At 41.2% G+C, this 23,766-nt stretch overlaps 1 protein-coding gene across 2 annotated transcripts in view; it reads left to right on the forward strand.

Moving 5' to 3' along the window:
- PLPP1 (phospholipid phosphatase 1) overlaps nt 1-23,766 on the forward strand; it is a 94,546-nt gene that overhangs the window by 21,215 nt on the left and 49,565 nt on the right. Inside the window, exon 2 of one of the 2 annotated variants that reach the window (XM_088469412.1) lies at nt 13,837-13,991. The exons of the other annotated variant lie outside the window; for it this stretch is intronic. Within the exon in view, the coding sequence (XP_088325538.1) occupies nt 13,837-13,991 (155 nt within the window). The remainder of the gene's footprint in view (nt 1-13,836; nt 13,992-23,766) is intronic. 2 annotated transcript variants of the gene reach the window in all.

Below are 23,766 nucleotides of genomic sequence, written 5' to 3' on the forward strand. Positions count from 1 at the left end.
CGATGGCACCGGCCGCACTACCCTAGCTACTGCCCTGTATAGAGGCACAGCATTGGGTGCGCTATATTATATCCCTCTATTACCTTTGCAGTAATGATCTGTTTACTGTCTTTAATACACCAGTTTTCTGTTCCATGCACCATTGTTTAATGTGAACATATTACGATCTCTCCATTTGTAAAGTGGGTCTGGTAAGCTCCAGGGCGCTTGATTCATTTATGGAGCATACACACGGTCAGATTTGTCAGATTTGTCAGATTTGTCAGATGAACGATTTGAACGATTTTACCAAAGTTTTGAACGATTGAACGATTTTTGACTGCATTAAAATGAATGGAATCGTCCAAGTCTGACTGCAAACACATCAGATGTCAGATATCGTTATCTGACAAACGGGAACGCGCATTGTAAATCGTCCATCGTTCAGGTATGTCAGATATGTCAGATTTTCCTTCAGATATGAACGACTGAACGATTTTTAAATGCACCATTAGTTGTGAGGTACTGTATCTATTCTTTATTACACTTATATTCTCTAGGCCTAATATGTTACATACATCTTGTCAGTCTGGTTTTACTGTCTGAGGACAATGAAGATCAGCCTGGAATGGATGGAGCCAGGTTTCAGCTGTCAAGATAAACAGGGTGTGACATGGTAATTATTATTGAAAATCTATTTTCCTTGGTGTTACCGGCTGTGGAGTCTGTTGTGTAGGAAGCTCCATTATATAAATAGTAAGAATGGTTTGAACACTTGCATATTATTTGGTCTGCAAGTTAAAGTACATTCATCGTAATACTGCCAACAGGTGGTTTTATATGAGATGCTATAGGGATAGAATGTACGCTTGCGAGCAGGGCCTTCCTACCTATATATCTGTCTGTTATTACCCAGTTTTGTTCTATTAATGTTTACAATTGTAAAGCGCAACGGAATATGCTGCGCTATATAAAAAACTGTTAATAAATAAATAAATGTTTCAAACCTTCTAGAGTGGAGAAGTTTCCCATAGCAACCAATGAGCTTTTACCTTTCATTTTATAGAATGTACTTGATAAATGCTAGCTAGTATCTGATTGTATTATATGGGTGACTTTTCCAATTCTCCATTCTTTAGAAGGTTTCATACAGTTTCCCCCTATTTTCCTCATTCTTACCTACTCTCCTGGAAGGTGTGGGAGTCTCCCAGGCGATTGGGTTGCTCTCCCACATCCTAGTGTAATGGGCAGGATTGGGGAGATAATACCGGAAGTTGCCAGCCCATAGAGAGAAGGTGGGGCTCAAATGTTATCGCTTTAGCACCTCCCCACGGACCCACTATTCGAGGCATTCTGTCATGGCAGGGGCGGGGCCTAATGACATAAAGAGCCTGGACCTGCCCCCAAAGTGGTCATCTGCCTCTCCTCTCTGGGCTTCTCCTGTAGAGGAGCATTTAAAAGCAAGCAGTATGACCTTCATTAAAGTCTATCTAATGTCAGTTACTATAAGCAAATTCAAATCAATTATTTTTACCAGAGTGGCTACACAGTAGTCTGCGAGGAATTCCCTTAATCCAACAAGCCTCCTGCTGTTGGTCTGAGCTCTGCCACCACCATTCCGGTTTGTGGGCATTGGTGTAAATGTAGGCACTCTGCTTACAAAGCACAAAATCATCTTTGGTAGTGTAATCTCCTAAAACACACCTAAAAATGTAGGATTTGCTTTAGTCCTTTTCATTTTCCAGTGAGCTGCAACAATTGAAGTTCTTGGCATCTTGCATTCCTTGCCGCATCATTGCATAAAAATACAAATAAGGTGTCTGCGGTAACCACTATAGAACATATGAAAAAATGACCTGCAGTACAACTCTAAAAACATATATAAACATTGCACATTGAATGAAAAAAGAAATTGTGTTACATTAATAATCTAAACACATACTGTTTCCAATATATCATAGGAAAAAAGATAGATGTTTTAAACGCTAAGTAGAGCCTTGATGGTAATCAGCATATGTTGCTGTTAGCAACCAGAATGATATCAATCTGTAAAGTAGGTATAGTCACTCTGTTAAAACCTGATATAGGGTATAGTGACTCCCTACATTAGGGAGCCGTGTAGCTTGCTGACTACATCCCCTCGCAAGAACATAATGCAGCAAAGTATTCATATTATTATAATCCTTTATATGGCGCCACAAGGGGTCCACAGCCCCTTACAAAGTACATAAAACATGTATTGAGAAAGGGAGTTCTCATACCCCTGGTGATGGCATCACACACACCCGAACAGTGAAGACATTTCACCAAAGGGATTGTTTATCATCCATTGTTTAGATCATACTACACGGTATTTTCTCCTTTGCCCCCACATTTTTTCAACAATTAAAATGCGCGCACGTTACGGCTGGTCACGCGCACACGTTACTTTTTCTCTGGAGAAATATTGGAGAAAAAAAAAGGAACCATTTGATTGGACTAAAATTGAACATCCTCTCGGATGTATTCTTTTATTTTTCTGTTGTCTAGAATGTATATGTAATTGACCATCACACAAGCCACTTTGTTATCCATCACATTAAAGGACCTAATAGGGAACGCCACTTGATAGCACCACTGGTTGTTAATACTGGCTACATATTTGGGGGTCCTAAGGGTTTGACACCAGTGCGCTAAGAGGCTGAACCCTTGTAAAGCACCTAGATTTCCAAATACACTCATAGCCAAAGATTGTTGACGTTTCGGTTCACCTGAACCTTTCTCAAGACAGGCAACCAGAGCAACTTTACAGCTTATGCAGCAGTCAGGTGTGTACAGACATATGTTTGGAGGGCACTTTCACATTGTTCAAAATCACTCCTTGAATCCAGTCCATTTTGGGATCCACTGGATTTGAATTCCCATTTTTATGTGATCATGCAATCAACCAGTTTTTCTCATGTGGGTGTATTGCTATAAATGATCTATGAACGATTTTTAATACCTCAATTATGACATTTCATTATAATTTTTGATTTCTTGCCCCTGAAGATGTCCATTTATGGACGAAACGCGTAGGGTTTCTGGTGCCGTGTCCATACGCTGAGCGGGAGTTTTCTGCCAATCGAGCTAACACCCGTAAGGGTGATGGCAGGATTATATCATCACCTCTACTGTATAGTGATTGTGGATACTTTGTCACCTTCTTTATGTTGTAAGCTATTTTTATAAATTATGGATTTTTTTTAAATAAAAAAATTAAGATATAATTATTTAGTGATCGGCCATTGGCCTTTTTTTCTTGTCCGGCGATCTTTGGTGAGATCGTATTTTTAGGAACATTCTGGATATATCAGCCTCAACAATTCTACTCCTTTGGGGTATGCTAGTGAAAATGACTTGTAGACACAGTAAAGACAACCCAATGATCTTATCATAGGATTTTATCGCTCTTATATTTAAATATTTATTCTGTATAGCACTCTCTGGTTTTTGTGTTTATATTATATGCATTTTTACAAAGCTGTGTAATTACAACGGGAACACTGGCAGTGTAATTGCCGAACGAGCGGAGGAGAGTGGGAGGAGCTTCAGCCACTGCAGGGGCCAATTGGACGATAGCCATCTGTCCCTGCAGTTTCCGACTGAGATAATGATTTTCCTCATACTACGCCATTCTCAAATGGCGTTATATAAGGTAAGCCATTACGGATTTTCTTAATGTTTTCTGCTAATCAAGTAGCAGAAAAACGTTAAGTTCTGTAGAGAGCAATAGCGATGTAGGAGTCAATCTTTCATGGAGAAGCGAATTGTATTCTCTCCTGGTTAACCCGTTTCTGCATAACTGATTCCTAAATCATGCAGAAACATTTGTTTCCGCATGATATAAGTGAAATTTTGCTTGCTCATTGCACTCCTCACTGTTGCTGACAAAGGAATGCCTTTTGCTTTAATTCATAATTTACAGTATGCATGTAAGATGCCTGAAATTATTGTATTCCAGTTTTCATTTACACAAAATTCTGCAAACCATTTGCCCAGATTAAATGGAAAGAGAATCGTATAAGTGTTGGCATCCGGCAGTCAGATAGGCAATTTTGCATGGTTACTTTTTCACCTATGGAAATTTTAGTTCCTACAAATGTGATCAGTATTACTACACAGAACCATTCCTCATTTTCTGTCCACTGCTTGGGTTATATAATGAGTTATATCCACTGCTTGGGTTATATAATGAGTTCTGTCCACTGCTTGGGTTATATAATGAGTTCTGTCCACTGCTTGGGTTATATAATGAGTTATATCCACTGCTTGGGTTATATAATGAGTTCTGTCCACTGCTTGGGTTATATAATGAGTTCTGTCCACTGCTTGGGTTATATAATGAGTTCTGTCCACTGCTTGGGTTATATAATGAGTTCTGTCCATTGCTTGGGTTATATAATGAGTTATATGCACTGCTTGGGTTATATAATGAGTTCTGTCCACTGCTTGGGTTATATAATGAGTTCTGTCCACTGCTTGGGTTATATAATGAGTTCTGTCCATTGCTTGGGTTATATAATGAGTTCTGTCCATTGCTTGGGTTATATAATGAGTTCTGTCCACTGCTTGGGTTAGATAATGAGTTCTGTCCACTGCTTGGGTTATATAATGAGTTCTGTCCATTGCTTGGGTTATATAATGAGTTATATGCACTGCTTGGGTTAGATAATGAGTTCTATGCACTGCTTGGGTTATATAATGAGTTCTGTCCATTGCTTGGGTTATATAATGAGTTATATGCACTGCTTGGGTTAGATAATGAGTTCTATGCACTGCTTGGGTTATATAATGAGTTCTGTCCATTGCTTGGGTTATATAATGAGTTATATGCACTGCTTGGGTTATATAATGAGTTCTGTCCACTGCTTGGGTTATATAATGAGTTCTGTCCACTGCTTGGGTTATATAATGAGTTCTGTCCATTGCTTGGGTTATATAATGAGTTCTGTCCACTACTCGGGTTATATAATGAGTTCTGTCCACTACTCGGGTTATATAATGAGTTCTGTCCACTACTCGGGTTATATAATGAGTTCTGTCCAATGCTCGGGTTATATAATGAGTTATGTCCACTGCTTGGGTTATATAATGAGTCCTGTCCACCGAGAGTGGACATTACATGGATAAATGCACCTACCCATCAGCCAGTGGAATTGTGTGTATGTGGTTTTTATACCAGTTAAATAAATCGCTAGGGGTCATTTCTGAATGTGGAAATAGGAAAATCTGCAGTAAAAAGTAGAGTTGTTTGAGAATTCTATGGTTATGACTGTGGAATTTTCCAATAACTCATTACTCCAGTTGTTCCTAACTGGCCTTTTCATCACAGTCTGTCTCTGATGTGGTTTGTGAATTGTTTAATATAAAAGCTGACAATGATTTTATTTTTTTATTTTTTTTTATTTCAGTTAAAGTCCACCAGCGAGTACAGGCAATCTTCATGCTTAAATCAAACTGCAGATTGAAAGATAGTTGGCTGCCAATTTGTAGCCTGGCTGTCTGAATCTTGAACTGGGCGGCATAAACCACGCACTTTGCTGAGCTCTTACGGCTGAGAACCACGTAATAATATCTGATGTGCGTTAGCTGAGAGTCCATGCTTGTGCACTATGTTGTTCCATACATATTTAATACCACTCTCCTGCCTCCTCCAGTCCAGGTTGTGTGTGTGTGTGTAAATATTGCCACCTATTTAGGAAATTAATATTAGTGTATTATTACAAATACTTTGTTTTGTGGATACAGCTGCCAGTACCTACAGTACCATCCTGAGTGGAGACAACATGGCACAGCCTCCAAACCTATCAGTTCAAATAGTATAGTGCTCTCTACTGATCAGGTGCTAGTTCATTTGCACATTCATTTATTACTTATTAAGTTGTAATAGTTTGGGTGATAGTTGCTTATTGACAAAGTTATGTATATGTCTTACTTTTTATAGAACAGGTTTGCAGTCTTTGACCTCTAGTTGATCCAGTTTGGACACTGGGCCTGATTCAGAGCCGCTCGTAAGCGGCCGCTCGTTCGCTCTGAGCGATATTCGCACAACCGCGCATGCGTATGGGTCGTAATGTGCATGCGCAAACCAGTCATTGCGGTCGGAAATCGTGCGCTCGTAAAACAGCGAGGACCTCCTAATTTGACAGAATGTACCGTTTGTGGGTGGTAACAGGGGAAGGTGCTTGAAAACGGGGGAGTGGAGATCCGAACGCAGGCGTGCCTAACGGTCAAAAGGGCGCTTAATGGGAGTGCATAATTAGTAAAGGAGCGTCATCGACCACGTCACTTGGTTGTCTTTTAGCCTGAACTGCGCGCAGTGATAGCAGTAAGAAAATCCTACCACAACCACTGCGAGCAGTTCAGATGCCTTTCGATGTTCCTGATTAATCTAATAAATACCGGAGATGACGTGTGATGCGAACGGCAAAGGGGCGTCTTTACAAAATAGCGAGCGCATTTTTCGAACGCTCGGTCAGACATAGAGGCGTCAACACACCGCAAAGAGCGAGCGCTCAGTTTAAATATCCGGCCCCTTTTTTAGAACAACCGTCCGCAAATAGCGTCCGGCTCTGAATCAGGCCCTGTGTCCTAAAGATGTGGGAGGAGCTATAGCTGTCTGTAATGAGTGAGAGGGGATCCTTGATCCTTATGGTAAATGCATATCTGAGCTTTTCAAATATTAATTTTATTTGACTGTCCTGATTGAAATAAATTAATAATAATAAGTAATAAATGTGCAAATGAAGATAGAACTGTTCTCCAAAAAAAATAGGTTTATTTGCAGCACATTCTCAGCACAGCCTGAGAAAGGACCTATTGGGTCTGAAACGTTGCTAATATGTTGCAAATAAACCTACTTGTGGAGCTAAATCTTTGGCGTGCCATATATATATATATATATATACTGTGTGTGTGTGTGTGTGTATATATATATATATATATATATATATATATATATATATATATATATACTGTATATATACTGTATATATATATATATTATAATATAATGAGAGTAGAACGCCACTCCCAACGGAATGGGTTTGAATCAAGATTCCGACAGGGGCAGGTAAGTACCCTAACCTCCCCTTTCCCCCCCTAACCCTTCCTTAATGGTGCCTAACCCTAATCTCCTCCTGGGGGTGCGTAACCCTAACCCCCCCTTACCGCTACCCAACCCTCCCGAGTGGGTGCCCCTAACCTCCCCCTGGGGGTGCCTAACCCAAATCTCCCCCCCCCCCAAAAAAAACCTAACCCTAACACTGTTAGACTCCATAATCCTAACCCTCCCCCCCCCCCCCTGGCTAACGCTAAGGGCGCCCGGGCTTACCTTTGTTCGTCATGGTCACAGGTGACTTGTGAGCTAGAGCATTGTCTTGGTGGAAGAGCGTCCCTCTTGTTAACTCCCACGTCCTTTCTTCTTGATTTTTTTTTGTCACCGCTGCAACAAAAGATCAGTGTAGAATGTCCCGGTGATAGTTTTACCCTTTTCAAGATAGTCCACCAGCAGTACTTCTTCTGCATCCCAAAAGAGGCGGTTATCACCTTTCCAGCAGACAGCACTGACTTCACCTTCTCTGGAGCAGGAGATCCCAGATGTTTCCACGGTTTTGATTGTTTTTTAGTCTCAGGTTGGAAGTTTCAACCATAGTTACAAATTGCTGAAGAAACCTCTCATGGTCTGCATCAAACAGAGCCCGATTGGTCTTTGTCATGATGAGACGTTCCCGCTTGTGATCAACACTCAGAAGTTTTTGAACCCATCGAACTGAGACCTTTTGTCATTCGGAGTTCGTTGTGAATAATAGCACGAACACGTTCCTGTGAGATACATAGATGTTTGGCAATGTTACTCTCTGTTATTATGTCATGGATTTTATCAGTGGCGTGGTGACGGTAACTGGCCGCCTGGGACGGGGATCATCTTCATGGCTCTCCCTTCCTCGTTTGAATTCTGCTGCCCATTTCTTAATCGTGCTGTCATAACAATGTCCTCATGGATCTCTGTGGGGGTTAAACCCTTTATGACGAGGTAGCGGATGACTGTGCGATGAGCATTTACGTCCATTTTCTGAAAATCTGTCATCCTGTCCATTTCAAATGTCTGTAAAACTAATACAACAACAGTTATTAACTTGACACTTGTTATGTAATAACTGTTTAGTACATTTCATTGTACCTTAGGCCACAAACTTTTCAATCACCCCTCGTGTATACTGTATATATCCCTATTCCTCATCACCAGCAAGGCCGCACTGTACTGATCTCTGTTGGAGTTCAATGTAGTGCAGTGTCCCTAGCTGGCAGTGAATCCATACACTGTATTTTAATAAATATTGACAGGTCCACAAAAGCTCTGCCTCCCTTGAATGTAATTAATATGCTTAAAATTAAGTGAATAAAGTGAAGGAGGAGCAGTTACACTGACAACTGTTCTTATCTAGCAGCCAGAGTTAGAAACCCTCGTTAGAAATCATTAAGACATGGTTGAGCAAGGTTTGGAATACATAGCAATGCTTCACAGTATTAATATAATATGCAGAATTCATCTTTTTTTCATGGAAACTTTAATGCAAAAAAAAAACAAAACTGGTTTAAACCTAGAAAAACAGTGTAAAAAAAAAAAAAAATTGTATTGATTTTTTTTTTTTCCAACCCCGATAGCAGCTAAGGAGTTAATGGGTTATATATTCCATTTCCTTCATGTTGATCTTCTCAAGTGGTTTCCAGTACATGGCATTTTGCAAATGTTAGTTCTAGGTAAGTTCTGTTTAAACAGTAGCTGACAGAAATGTCTACAACATTCCAAATATATTCAGGCAATATACTTATGTAAATATATATATATTTTTCCACGTTTCTGGTAATTGTTGAAACGACTGCTTTAGTTTAGACAGTATTTTTATTATGGTTCGCTGGTGTAGTCTAGTGTTAATGACCATCTGGGGAAATATTGAACAGTTTAATATCACTGCTAGTACCGACAGTGCCTATTTGACGAGCAAATATTGCTGTGAATGGTAACGCTTTACATCATGGGGCCATATTTAATTAGCCGCGATAAGCAGTTTATGGCAAAAAGTTTCCACCGATGACGTCATATCGCCAGGCGAAAATTTATCCCCATATTCAATTCCAAAGACTATTCGCCGGTGCGAAACGTCAGCGGAAAAGATTCGCTGACTATTTTATTTTACACTGTTATCCTTTGGGGAACTGTTCCAAGGGTTCTGAGTGGTTTCCCCAGCTTTGCAACCCAAAATAAAAATGTTGCACTTCTTTTCTCCTGCTATTCTTAGGCAAATCTTTTTAGTCTATTATATTGCATTGAAAGTGGAGATCTAAATGCAGGCGAAAAAAAGTGTGTAATTGGGGGTTCTATTATAACTATTTGGGGTACCTAAGCTTCTTATTAGCGTCTTTGCACAAGTGGTGAAGAATGGCATTAAGCAGTAGTTTTTTGTTAAAATAAGTAGTCCTGTCAAATTTGGGGTACTTGAAAATGGATGCTAACATATTTTAAAGTCTCTAAAGTGTTGTTTAAAAAAAAACGTGAAAAATGCACCTGTTGCAATCACCTACAATCCTAAAAACACCTGACCCATCCTTGCAGACCCCCCAAAAGTCTATTTCGCTAGTTTTTATGCTTGTCCCCACACTTTTTACTTTTTTGCTCCAAAATGAAAGTACTTTTTTGGGGATGTTAAGTGTTTTGGGGGGCTTTTATTTTACACTGTTATCCTTTGGGGAACTGTCCCAAGGGTTCTGAGTGGTTTCCCCAGCTTTGCAACCCAAAATAAAAATGTTGCACTTCTTTTCTCCTGCTATTCTTAGGCGAATCTTTTTAGTCTATTATATTGCATTGAAAGTGGAGATCGGCGATACTTTCGCTTCTAATTGAATACGGCCCATAGTCGGTATTTGAACTCAAGACCTCAGGGCTTTGAGGCAGTAATGCTAACAACTATCTTATGACTGTGCTGCAAAATAATATAGTAATATAATCAAAACCTTTATACCCAACTAGCTACTCGTATAATATAGGCCAACTACCTGCACTGTGACATGTCTAATGTGGTACGATCCATCTTGGGTTTGTAATGGAGCAGAAGCGCTGGGTTGTGCTTTGTGCAGATAGATGATCCGTTCACTGGGTCATAAGTAGTAATCCTGGCAGCATGTAACTTCCCCAATTTTTTTTTTTTGCGTTTTAGGCTTGTGAGCTCTTCCCGCAGCCAGTCTACCATTTGTCAGCTGTGTCTGGCTGTATGTGATAAATAGGTTACTTCACTGCACGTTGCTTTCCAAATGGGGCTGCCAGAACAGAAAAACTTTGCTTTATAGATTGAAATGTACTTTGATAAGTCATATAGACTGTAGACATTGCATTATCCTGTAACTCCAGACAGTGTCTGTGAAAACTCTGTCTGATAACCGTGACTTATAACAATCACAACATTCCTCTTCAAGTAAATGTGTATTAAATGTATAGTCTTCTACTCTCCAGGAGTGTCCTGAATTAGTGTGAGACAGCCAGCCTGCAGCGTGAGCATCCAATTATGCCATGAGGCAGAGGACGTGTCACAGTGACAAAATAGAGACCAGTCGTGTGTGTGTGTATATATGTATGTATATATGTATGTAGCGTTCCCGCTAGGCTGTTTTAGCGTGGCGCGGCACCCTTCCCTCCTTCTGGAGGGCAAAAAGAACCCTGCCCTCCAGAAGGAGGGCAAAAAGCGCCCTGCCCTCACAGCCTGCGGGTGCCCTCTTCACCCGTGGGACGCAGTGTCCCGCGGGTGGAGAAATGTGCGCCCGGCATCTATTCTCCCTTTCTGCAGCGCTTGGGGGCTGCCCGGCATGTCCGTAAGTGCCGGGCATGCCCCCAAGTATGACGAAAAAGGGGACGCGTCTTATAGACACGCCCCTTTTTATGGCCACGCCCCTTTTCAGACGCGTGCGCGCACAAAGTTGCCCTCTAGCTCTGGCGCCCTGCCTGCCGCCGGAACACTATGTATGTGTAAATATTATATATAAAGATTGTAGGAATATGGCTCTATAATATCTATGACATGGCTTTCTCGTAAATTGCGGAAAATCGCCATTGGCAGGGCCACGTTCTGTAGCACAGCGCAGACTAGAAGGCACACCGAGGGAGGAAGTGCTGCGGTTTGGGGTTACATGAGATAATAAAATTAAAATTCACATGATGCCATAGTTAACAAGTAGTAAGCAATAAAAACATCCGTTGACTGGTTTACTAGTTGTTGCAATATTTATTGCAAAATATATCTTTATTTAGTTTTCAAAGAAAAAGCAAAAAGAAGCAAAACCTCAAAAATAAGCAGATACAGTAGATGCTGCAATATTTACAGGTTGAGTCTCCCATAGCCAAATATTCCAAAATACGGAATATTCCGAAATACGGAATAGTTTTGGCATGACTGAGATAATGAAACCTTCGAGTTTTTATGGTTTAATGTACACAAACTTTGCCTAAGGCACAAATTATTACAAATATTGTATAAAATTACCTTCAGACTGTGTGTATAAGGTGTATATGAAACATAAATTAATTCAATTTCTGTATGCAAACTTTGTTTGAGCCACAAAATTATTGAATATATTATATAAAATTACCTGCAGGCTGTGTGTATAAGGTGTATATAACACATAAATGCATTCTGTGTGTATATTTGGGTCCTATTCCCAAGATATTTCATTATGGTATGCAAATATTCCAAAATACGGAATATTCCGTTATCCAAAATACCCCTGGTCCCAAGCATTTTGGATATGGGAGACTCAACCTATATAACCAGGGTTCTACTCTTTGGTTGTTATACAGCGGAGTCTCTTCATACTTTTTCCTTCTCTCATCTATCATGGTTTCCTCCGATGGTCCCTGTTGTGTTCCCCTGTCTGTATTTCGGTCTAGAGGCTGAACATAACCATCCTGGCTCTGCATGCACTGAGTTATCCTAAACCTGCGGACTGACTCCTGTAACTTCCCTAATTTTCTTTACTGGAACTAATCCATTTTTTTTTTTTTATTACTGATTTTATTTTTTAATAGCTGAAAAAAAAAACATTCAAGGTTTGCTCTGACATGATTACACAACTTACAAATTGCATTTGTTACCTATTGCAATAAAAGTTCTAGATACACTTAAAACTAGTACTGTACAAATTCAGAAAGTCTACTGCTTTTAAAAGTTAAAATGTTTTTTCTTTGTTCTGGAACATGTAGACTACATACGTTGCGGTATCTGGAAGTTGCCACAGTATTGCAGCAGGTCCCAAAACGGATACCTTCCTCCCTATCCATGTACAAGAATAATCTGATTTAAATTATTTGGCTCCTTATCAATTATGTAAATGCAGTCTTGTGACCACACTGAGGCCTAGTGAAGCTGGAAAGGAATCCCCTGATTGGCCAGACATATGCCATATCTTGACCAGTTTGGCTACTCTTGTTCAGCGATCTGGTTGAGTGACAGGATTATACCGTGTCTATCCGGCTTTAGTATTGTTGCCGTTCTGATCCGTCTGGTCATGTCTAAGCAATTTAATGGTAAAAGGATAGGGGTATTTATCAAAGTTTGGAGAGAGATAAAATTGTAAAGGTGCATACCCACGTAACGATTTTTTGAACGATTTAACTATAACGACGTCGTTATCGTTCAATAGTTGAAAAAATCATTCAGTTTCTGAGTTATAACAATGAACGATTATCGTTCATGCACATTCCCGTTTGTAGTTCATTCTGACCGACCAACTGAACGATTTTCATTAAGGGAAGTTACAAAAATCGTTTGTAGTTCAAAAAATCGTTCATTAGACCTTAAAAAATCTGACAGATAATCTGACAGAAAATCGTTAATAAAATCGTTGGTAACAAGTGTAGTCCGACTAATGTGAGATCACATCTGACTAGTCGGTATTCTACTTGAACTGTTTTATTGAATGTAGGGTTCTGACGCCATTCTAGTAAAAGGCAAATGAAAACGCTTCCAGTGCAATCATACATTGGCTACTAGCATTCTTAATAAATTAAACTACAGATGTGTCGTAGTGCCGAAACAATGCCAGTAAAACTGCAGCCAGGTATGGCGACATTAGGAAAGTTTTCTATTGTCTGACCGGTATGCAGGCATTGTGCTAGCATTAAAAACTGTACTACGGGAGTATTCAACAACTGTTGTGGAACTACATTTCCCAGCATGCCCTGACACAGTTTTGCTATTAGGGCATGCTAAGACTATAGTAGGATTATGCTGGGGTGTGTAGTTCCATAGCAGCTGGAAGGCTGCATGTTGAATACCCCTTGCTGTAGTAAAATGCATGTCATTAACGATATTGTGTATGAGGCCTAACATGGCACTGTACATGTCACTTGTAATATAATGGTCTTTATAATCTGCATACAGTACCCATTTTGTACATATGCCAAAGCTTTCCATGGCATTTTCTTTGCTCCCTGTCAACTGGGAGATGCAATCAGCTATTTCCTGAGTAATCCCAGCCTTTCTGAGACCCAAGATTATGTAGCAGAGTGCGCTGCAACCTGAAATAGCATTTGCAAATGTAACTTTATGCAATATGTCCCTTTTATTAACCTAAGTACAAAAGTGCGCTACAATCCACTAAATATTCTACATCGTGGATGGAATTTATTTTGGCATACCTTGAATTTTTTTTTTTTTTTTTAATTTAATTCCCGTTCCCTGACCTGCATGGATTTCACCGCTTGCTCTACGCTGCAAATATTTTATTTTATCAGAAAATGGTGAATCAGACGTCTTCTTATCTCTGTTTTCTCCGTTCCCCCCACAGCTGGCTTACCCCTGGGCGTTCTAAAGTTGATCACAAAAAAGCCGTATCAGAGAGGCTTTTTCTGTAATGACGACAGCATCCAGTATCCATTCCATAACAGTACCGTCACCTCCACTATGCTCTACTCAGTGGGGTTCATTGTACCCATTTGCTCTGTAAGTAGCCGTATCCTCGGGCGCTGGGGATATTTTCAAAGAGGGGGTCCTAGAATCTGTCCGATCTGCCCAGAGGCAAGATCATAAGAGGGACCCAAGAGGTGTATCTCCTCTATTACACTAGCTGTTCTTTTGTATGTTTTCTTTAGTTCTTTTTTAAGATTGGCCCATTTTACTTTTGCTAAAATTTAGGGGGTCATTCAGACCCGCTCGTGAGCGTCAGGACGCTCGCAAGCGGGTCGATGTTCCCCACTGCGCATGCGCACGACGGAGGGAGCTCCGTTGTGCGCATGCGCGAGACCCGGGGAGCGATGGGCTTTCCATCGCTCCAGGTCTCGCACCAAAGGGGGCGTGCTGTCGATGTTGATTGACAGCACGCCCCCTTTGGTGGGCGTGCCGGGGACGTGCCTGCCAGACGGAGGTGTTCCCATGGGAACGCCTACCGTCTGAAGCCGGCCCCACTGACATCACTAGTGATGTCAGTGGGAGTGATTTTGGCTCTGATAGAGCCAAAATCACTCCAGGGCTTGTGGCAGGGAGACCCTACTGCAGGGTCTCCGTCGCAAGTCCGATGGTCGCGATGGTCAAGACCATCGCGACCATCTTTTTGGCCGCTCGCATATGCTGTGGGTGGTCACCCGCAGCAATACGAGCGGCCAGGAAGCCGCTCCATTTTCATGGAGGAGGGCCCTGATTCAGAGCGAGCGCTCTGGTCAGAGCGTTCAGCTCTGAATCAGGCCCTTAGACCCAATACGTCTGATGTGACAGTGCTGGTAATTTTGTTTTTGGTTTTTTTTTTTGTATTTGTTGGCTGCACATTTATGTAACATTCACAGTTTCATGTAATAAATTAGTTATGATCCAACGGTGGAATAATATTTTCCAAATTATTAGGGTGACTTTCCGCAAAATCAGTGACAAGTTTGTCTTTGTACTGTGGGCCTGATTCAGAGAAGTACGCAGTATGCAGATGATATTTAATCAGCTGACTGATTATCGGTGAACTGCATATGCGTCTAATTCGCATTACGCATGCGCCAAAGTACTTTACTGTAGTCATTCGCAGCGACTTTTTCATTTGTGGGAAGTAACGGAGGGTGGGGCGGCAAAGATGCAGGTGTGTCGTGACCAGTTTTCGGAACGTGTCACAGCCTGTTACTGTGATCCCGTTTGCAATCAAAATGGCCGGTGTCTCAGTACACGTGGCAATTCTGTGCGGCCATAGGTTACCAAAGGATCTGCGACCGATGCTCTGTCTTTGTACTCAGTCGCTTGGATCTGCGATGCCGCCTGAGGGCGTCTCAATACAATTTTCAGCAGCTGCGACATTTGCATATTTTTGCACAGTCGCCGCATACAAAGATGCAGCCAAGACTGGTTTAGCATACATCTATGAATCAGGCCCTATGTATATTCATTTAGTTACTGGAAGTACCTGCAGTTTGCTTGTTACTTACTGTATGTTATTTATTGAGCAATAGTACTAGAATAAGTAAGAACAACAATTACTCACACAAGTTGAGTCTCCCATATCCAAATATTCCGAAATACGGAATATTACGGAATATTTTTAGTATGACTGAGAAAGTGAAACCTTTGCTTTCTGATGGTTCAATGTACGCAAACTTTTTTAAAAGCACAAAATCATTAAAATACAATATACAATAACCTTCAGACTGTGTGTATAAGGTATATATGAAACATAAATGAATTTCATGTATGTACACAAACTTTTTTTAATGCTCAAAATTATTGAAAATATTGTATAAAATGACCTGCAGGCTGTGTGTATAAGGTGTATATAACACATACATGCATTCTGTGTTTAAATTTGGGTCCCATACCCAAGATTCTTCATTATAGTATGCAAATATTCCGATATCTAAAATGCCCCTGGTCCCAAGTATTTTGGATATGGGAGACTCAACCTGTTCTGTACATTCTTATTTTTGTTAACATTTCAATGGCTTAAAAAGGCAACAAATTGTCCACGTTCTTAATGTTAGTAAATTACATGATGTCGCAGAAGATTATAGTAAATTGTCAAACATTTCATGGCGTATGAGAATGGAGCCTCTTTGTCTATAGAGTGCCTGACATATGGGAATTAAGATTTTTCTCAGAATTAAAAAAAGCAAATTACAAAAAAACCCAAATCATATACAGAGATGTCCTGTATAGCGCGCCACAGCACAGCATAATATGAAACTGTGTAGCTATTGTTATGTATTGGGCTATTTATTCATATTTTTGTAAACTGAGTTATGCTGGGTAAACATTTAGACGACGAATCAGTCAGCAGACCGATCCACTGATTGGTTAGTTTGCAGGGCTTACCAATTGGCCGCTTAATATGTCTAGGCTGACATCACCACTGGGCAGACATGTAAATTTGCCCGCCCAGTTAAGATGTCGGTGTTAGTGGATCCCCGCAGCAAGTGTACAGACAGTCAGCGGGTGGCCCATACACACAGCATGCACCGATATATCTCAGTATTATTGGCATTGGCTGTGTTGCATGGTTGACCTGATATGAAGTCGTTCACAGACATATCGAGTGTACACCCCCCCGATGTACTCGCAGTCTATCGCAAGCCGATGGAACGAGCGATAGATCTCTAAGTGTGTACCCAGCTTAACAGTAACTTGTGACCTGTGGGCCTGATTCAGAGCCGCACGCAAAAAGCGTGCGCTCGCTCTGAATCAGGGCGGCCGCATGTTTTTTTAAATCCGGCCTCCTGGCCGCTCGCATAGCTCTGGGTGACGACCCACAGCTTTTGCGAGCGGCCAGGTGATGGTTGCGATGGTCGCAACCATCGGGCTTGCGACGAGACCCTTGTGGTAGGGTCTCGTTCCTGCAAGCCCCAGTGAGCTTCTGGCTCTAATAGAGCCGGAAGCTCACCACTGACATCACTCGTGATGTCAGTGGGGCCACCCCCTAACTTCAGGTGTTCCTTTGGGAACGCCTCCGTTTGGCAAGCCACCCCCCCCGACCCGCCTACCAAACAGGACAAGCTGTCGATCAACATCGGCAGCCGCCCCTTTTGGATGCGAGCGCTGGAGCGAGTGATATCTCGCTCGCTCCTGGGCTTGCGCACGCACTGCCTAACCATCGACCCGCTTGCGAGGGCATAGCGCTTGCGAGCGGGGCTGAATCGGGCCCTGTATTTGTACAGCAGCTGGATAGTTACTTACAAAACTGCATGTTCACAAAACAAAACGAAATAATGCAGGAATTTACATGTCTTATGGAATATTTATGTCAATTATAGCACATTATTAATATGAGATGGGAGTGGTTCCTGTGAACCAAATAAGGGAAGATAAGTGAAATACACCACTAAGGTCATACATCCAGATTCACATTGTTAAGCTGGGTACACACTGGAGCACTGTCGTTAAGATTTGGCCAATGTGTACAATATGTACAATATGTGCGCTCCCGCGGTCGCATACAACGTCGGCAGGTTTGATGTGCTGCACACCAAACCTGACAATATCGCAAGTGGCCCCATTTATGTTAATGAAGGACGGAACGAGTGGTCGATACGTCCAGTGTGTACCTAGCTTAACAGTTTGCTGTACAAGCTTTAACTGAAAGCAGACATTGGATTGGTTGTTAAGGCAAATCTGCAAAAAGTTGCTGTATCCATTTAGCTCCGTTTTCCTTGCCTATGGCTGTTTCTTTATTATTATATTGTATAATGGTGCTCTCTCTTCTCTTATTTCCAATGAGAACATCTTGCTGGTTTAAGGATGGGTTTTATTTAATTTTGGATAAGTCATTAGACTTCTCATGGCCTTCTCTTCCCAATTGTGATGCATTACGAAATAGCTCCCCCTATATCATGAAAAAATTCTAGCAATATACGTTTTCCACCATGTGTTTAGAAGCCGTTGTTTCCGTCAGCCTAGCAGAGTTGTTGCAGGACATATTGTGCTAGTCTGCAAAACATCTGCTTGTTTTCCAATAATCTTTTTCACGTGTAAACCAAATTCCACACAGTGAGCCTGCAACTCCTGGAGATCAAATGCTGAGTCCTGGTATCGGCACGTCCTGCGTTCTAAACACTGCAACTGGTTTCCTTTGTGTAATATCGACGGTCTCTACAGCATTGTCACTGTAATTTTGTTCCTAATTGGATTTAGCACAGTCACACCAAGGTGACAGGTTTGGACTAGTTAGACTTCTATTTGCTTTCTGGTATTTACATGGTCAAGGTTTTCGAACAGGTGCTGTTGGTCAGATCTTCCTACATATGTCATGGTTGGTACTGTACAGGACGTCATTGTATCCGACATAAGAACAGGTACTAATCATTGACAATTATGTGTAAAAACATTAAAAGAATTATTGGACCGTGCTTTAAATTATGGACTGATCCAGGTGAATTTATAGACTGAATAAAAGTTTTCTAGACCGAATAGCTGCATATTAAGGTCTACAGGTGAAAGGTCGTCCATAATAATCACTTGTGTTTCGAAATGTGTGTATGTCATACTTATACAAAAAGAAATTTAGGCGCTCCTATAAATGGATTTAAAAAATCTTTAAGATATAACTATAATATAATAGCTGCAATTAAGCTGAGTGCCTTGTGATAGCACCCAAACACCACACTATATAAGTGAAGAGGAAAAAAAATACCAATATAATGTGTCTTAATTGCGCTAATAAAAATGAGCCACAGGAGATCTATTATGGGAAATAACAATGTTTAATATGTAATATGTAGTATTCTAAATTCTCATATAAAATATGTTATTGTGCCAGACATGTATAATGCACAGAAAAATAACAATACACATAATAATATGATATATGGTGTGGAAACAAGGAACCTTTTAAAATCACAGAGTCATAACTCCATGCAAAAAGATAATCTAAAAATAGAAACTATAAAAATAAAAATAGCAAAAAATACACTTGTATGAAGTCCAGAAATAAGAAAAAATATCCACAATAGTAAAAAATATATGTATATGTATGAATATATATATATATATATATATATATATATAATCTCAGTATAAGAACCACTCATAGGTCAGCTATCAGTCCAGTCCTTGTATTATTGAACAGTCTGTAAATACTCATCCATATGGTGTGTGTGACACGGCAAAAGTATCCTCTACACGGCCCATACCAATAGGACAGTCTCTTGGCCGGAGAATGAGCTGGGAGGAAAGCACAGCTGTCCGCTTCCGTGAACTAGAGTCTCCACTCCTGCTTGGGGTATTACCCCATATGTCAGCACTAGCACTGCTGTATTCACAATAACCTCCCATAATATTTGCCAAATGCGGTCACACCTCAATCAACAGGTCCAGTCTGTCAGTCTCTAACCGGTTTCGCTCCTAACTAATCGGGAGCTTTTTCAACGAGTCTTATTTGTATTCCATACATGCCTACTTCTGAAAAAGCGTTTCAGGGAGATTGTGAAAGCAGCACCTATGAGCGCGGTGGTAAAGTGGGCGTGTACTGCTACATCTGAGGGGCGTGTCATAACATTCACTTACATCCAATTGTAAATGAGCCCCAAAGCAGTTAGTAAGATCTACTTGTTGATGAAAACACACTGATCATTTTTAAGGGCTTTCTCATGTTTTGTGTTCGAACGGGACCAATTTTGACTTTACATTTTTTTTTCAACCGAGGTCTTATAAGGTTGCCTTGTAGACGACATTAGTTGATTTTTTTTCCTCCTGGCATTAACATGAAAAGATTTAGTTTGACGTGACACGCAAAAGGCCACATAAAGATGTCCATGAGTCTCCACATAGGTCAACTCCAACCACGTTAAGTGTTTGTCCGAATGCTTTATTTATTGTCATGCCAAAGCAGACTCTTACCGGGAATTAGACTCGTTTGAAATTAAAGAATCGTTTTCACATAAAGGAAATGTTGTATCAGTACACATGGCTTACATCATTTCTTTTCTGGAGAAACATGATAATATGTATCAATCTACATGGAGTGTAAGCCAAGAAATATAGAACACTTTGGGTTCATCTTAAATGGTTGAATCATAATGTGATGCTATATTGACTACACACTAGGAAGAAACCTTCCTTGCATTTGGATTGTGATTATTATTATTACGGAATGGGTATGAAATACCGGCGGCTGAAATCCGTACCCTGGAAGCCCGACAGATGAAGATTTCGATGGAGGGTGGTAAGTACCCTATCCCTCCCCTCTCCCCCCCCTAACCCTCCCTTAGTGGTGCCTATCCCTAACCCTGGCCTCCCCCCGGTGGTGCCTAGCCCTAAAATCTCCCTTCCTGCACCCTAAACCTAATCGCCGCAGCCTAAACCTACCCCCCCCCCCCTTCCCCGGGGAAATGGACAATACTTACCCGTCCAGACGATCGGGATTGCGGCGGTTCGGGATGCCGACACCAGTATCCTGTTCTCTTTCGGGATATCGGCGTCGGCATTATGGCGGGCGCTGGGATTCCGGCAGCTGTATATTGACGGCCGGCAATGTAACTACATCCCTATTATTATATACACTCTTTGGGACATCAGCTGTTGAAGATCTGCCTCCTTGTCTCCAGAACAGGTAAAGTAGATGTGATTAGGAGCTTTGCCGTTGCCAGTGTTGCTGGATTATTCATGTTGTGCAAGATGTTGATGTCATGGAAAGCCGTCTAGTATTTGTCTTTCATAATGCAATTACTGCTGCTTTCATTCACTTTTATGGCTGCCCAGATAGAACCGTGACCACGGATAACCACCTGATACTATGAATCAAGCGTTTTATTTATTTCTTCCCCAAAGTAACTTATGAGATAAAATTGCTGCAAGTGTTTGATTATAGAAGTCATTTCACAATTGGTGAGTCATACAGTGTATCTCAGATTAACATTGTAGTTTTAATTTCCCCATAAAAGATACCGCTTTCACATTAGGAAATAAGAGAGTTTATTAAGAAAGGCTATGTCTCAATGCTTGTCAGTGTCCTAAGCACTTCCTCTCTCCCGGACACAAACACTATACCGTTAGTGCATCGGCGGGTTATGCCTGCGAGCGACGTCGTTCACAGATATATCAGGTCGGCCCTGCTGCACAGCCGATGCCGATATATTTGTACGTCAACTGTGTGTATGGACGACCCACCGCCTGCCCGTACACTGGTCGCAGGTATCGCCGGCACTGACATCAAAACTGGATGAATGCCCGCCCAGTTGTGATGTCTGGCCATACCTATCAAGCGGCCGATAGGTCTGGCCAGACCTTCGGTCGGCTCGACAGCCGGTCGCTCAAGTGTGTACCCATCATTATACATTTATACATTGTATGTAAACTGTACGCTACACACAACGTTTCGGAGCATGCCTTAATGTGACTTCAAACACAGACCAAGGACTTATCCAAACAAGCACTTTATGAGAGTTCCTGGCTTTGTGTTCAATGTACTATTTTCTTTCTTCCCCCTGCCGTATGAACAAAAGTCGCATAAATAGTGGTATAGGGATCACTGATCCCTATGCATGCAGCATTTCGTCTTCATTCGTTCAGAACTCAACACAAGAAAAAAGGAAAAAAAGCTCTTAAGAGGGATTGGATCAATATTCTAGATATAATTATCCACAATTGATTGGATGGGGGGATCATTTTATTTATTATTTATTACCAGTTATTTATATAGCGCACACATATGCCGCAGCGCTTTACAGAGAATGTTTGGCCATTCACATCAGTCCCTGCTCCAGTGGAGCTTACAATCTATAGTCCCTACCACACACCCACACACTAGGGTTATTTTTTGCTGCGAGCCCATTAACCTACCAGTATATTTTTGGAGTGTGGGAGGAAACCCACGCAAACACAGGGATAATATACAAACTCCGCACAGTTAGGGCCATGGTGGGAATCGAACCCACGACCTCAGTGCTGTGAGGCAGTAACGCTAACCATTACACCGTCTGCTGCTGCAGATCATGAATATAAGAAAACAAATGACTCCTATTAGAAGTAGCAGTTATACTTTTATTGGAGACAACTTTAACATCTCATGGGATTATGTACAATTCCGAGAGCCCTACTTGGTAGTTCTTATGGGTCTACAAATCATGAGTGAAATGAGAGTTGGAAGGGGCAGGACGAAAACAAGGTCCCTTCGCATTTGTAAAGGAAGTTAGATGGATACCTACTAATACCCCTTTTACACCAGAGCAAAAACCTGGGTTATTGCTGGTTCTACCCGGGTCGCAGCTCAGTGTAAAAGGGTCCCTGAAAAATAACCTGGGTCAAGTGACCCTGCAATCCAACCCAGGTAGCTACCAGGGTTGGACCCAGGATGGACCCAGGTAATGGTGCAGTGTAAACGGCGCAACCTGGGTTATCTGACCTGGATCATGCCTAAAATGAGCGGATTGGTGGTTGTGGAGCAATCACCTCCCACTTTTTATGACCTCACAAGTTTAGCAGGGCAGACCTGAGTTCAGTGTGAACAGGGCTGACCTGGGAGTAACCCAGATCAAAGGTGTAGTGTAAATGGGTCTGACCAGGGTTGGAACCATGTCCAAAAACCCAGGTCGGACCTGGGTTTTTGGTGGAAAAGAGGTATAATTTATGTGTAATGACTGACCATAAGCAGTTTACAAGTTCCAATTACTACAGTTTATATGAAGCCTTTATCACCACCCTATGTAACTAAGGATAGATGAAGTGAATTCCTGGCCCTTTCATAGGTCTTTGGTAAGAGATCACCAGACTATGGTTCACTCATATATTGATTAATTATTAAATGTAAGTACATGGAACTGCTGTTTTAGTAATTACCCTCACTAACTGTTTATAGAGATAATAGTACTTCTTTCGTTTGCCAACATTAAGAGTACAATAGTGCAACACATGCCCTTAGCACCAGCATTGCAAAATCTCCTTAAAATAGAAGTCGGCAAGGCCAGGTGGAGGCGTTTTGTGTGGATGAATACAATGGTGTCAGGTGGTGATCTTCCTCATAGTGTATCAGGGCAAGTACGAATCTGTCTGTTTCCAGTCACCAAACAATAGTCTGGTCTATTGGTTGTGTTGCAGTTATGCAGAATTAAAAAGAAGATTGAAGTAAACCAGAGATAGGCAACCAATTGCTCATTAGCCATTGTGGAATTGCAAGTCCCAGCATGCCCTGACAGCCAGCAGTTCGTCAATACCTCTACAAGTCTACTTGAAATAAACAATCTCGATGAACAGGCGCCGTCTGCGGTCTCACTGGATTATCTACCTTTCTGTGATGGTTTCTCGCTATAGCCTGACAACATGGCTCCAGGAAAGATTTAAATATAACGTTACTGTCAGAGATATAAATAGCTGTATATTATGTGTTCTGTTTCCTTCTGGTCTTATTGAGGAAACGTGAAGGAAGTACAGTTATAATCGTCTCTCTAACTTTGGACATTGACAGGAAAAGGAGTGGGGTTTTTGTCTTATCCATTTTTGGCAGTGTTGTGGTTTTGTATAACGTTTGCAACAAAGTTCTAAATTAGTGCTTTTTATTTTGATGCTGATATAAATAACCAGCTACCGTATCTTTGTGATAGCATTACATATATGTTTAAATGTATTTTATAGATTTAGATTTAACCTAGAAGCAAGAGTGGCTCAATAAATCTGTCCAGTATTTGTGGGCTACATGCAAAACCAGCCATTATTTACACTGCATGCAAAACCCCTCCCCCAAAAACCATTTGCACCCCTTGCGTTGCAACATGATTTGTCAAGGTGCAAAGTTACTTGTTTTGCTTTGCTTCCCAAGGCTGGGTAC

Source organism: Taudactylus pleione, unplaced genomic scaffold (genome assembly GCF_031769625.1).
Source record: "Taudactylus pleione unplaced genomic scaffold, aTauple2 ptg000092l, whole genome shotgun sequence".
Taxonomy (NCBI): Eukaryota; Metazoa; Chordata; class Amphibia; order Anura; family Myobatrachidae; genus Taudactylus; species Taudactylus pleione.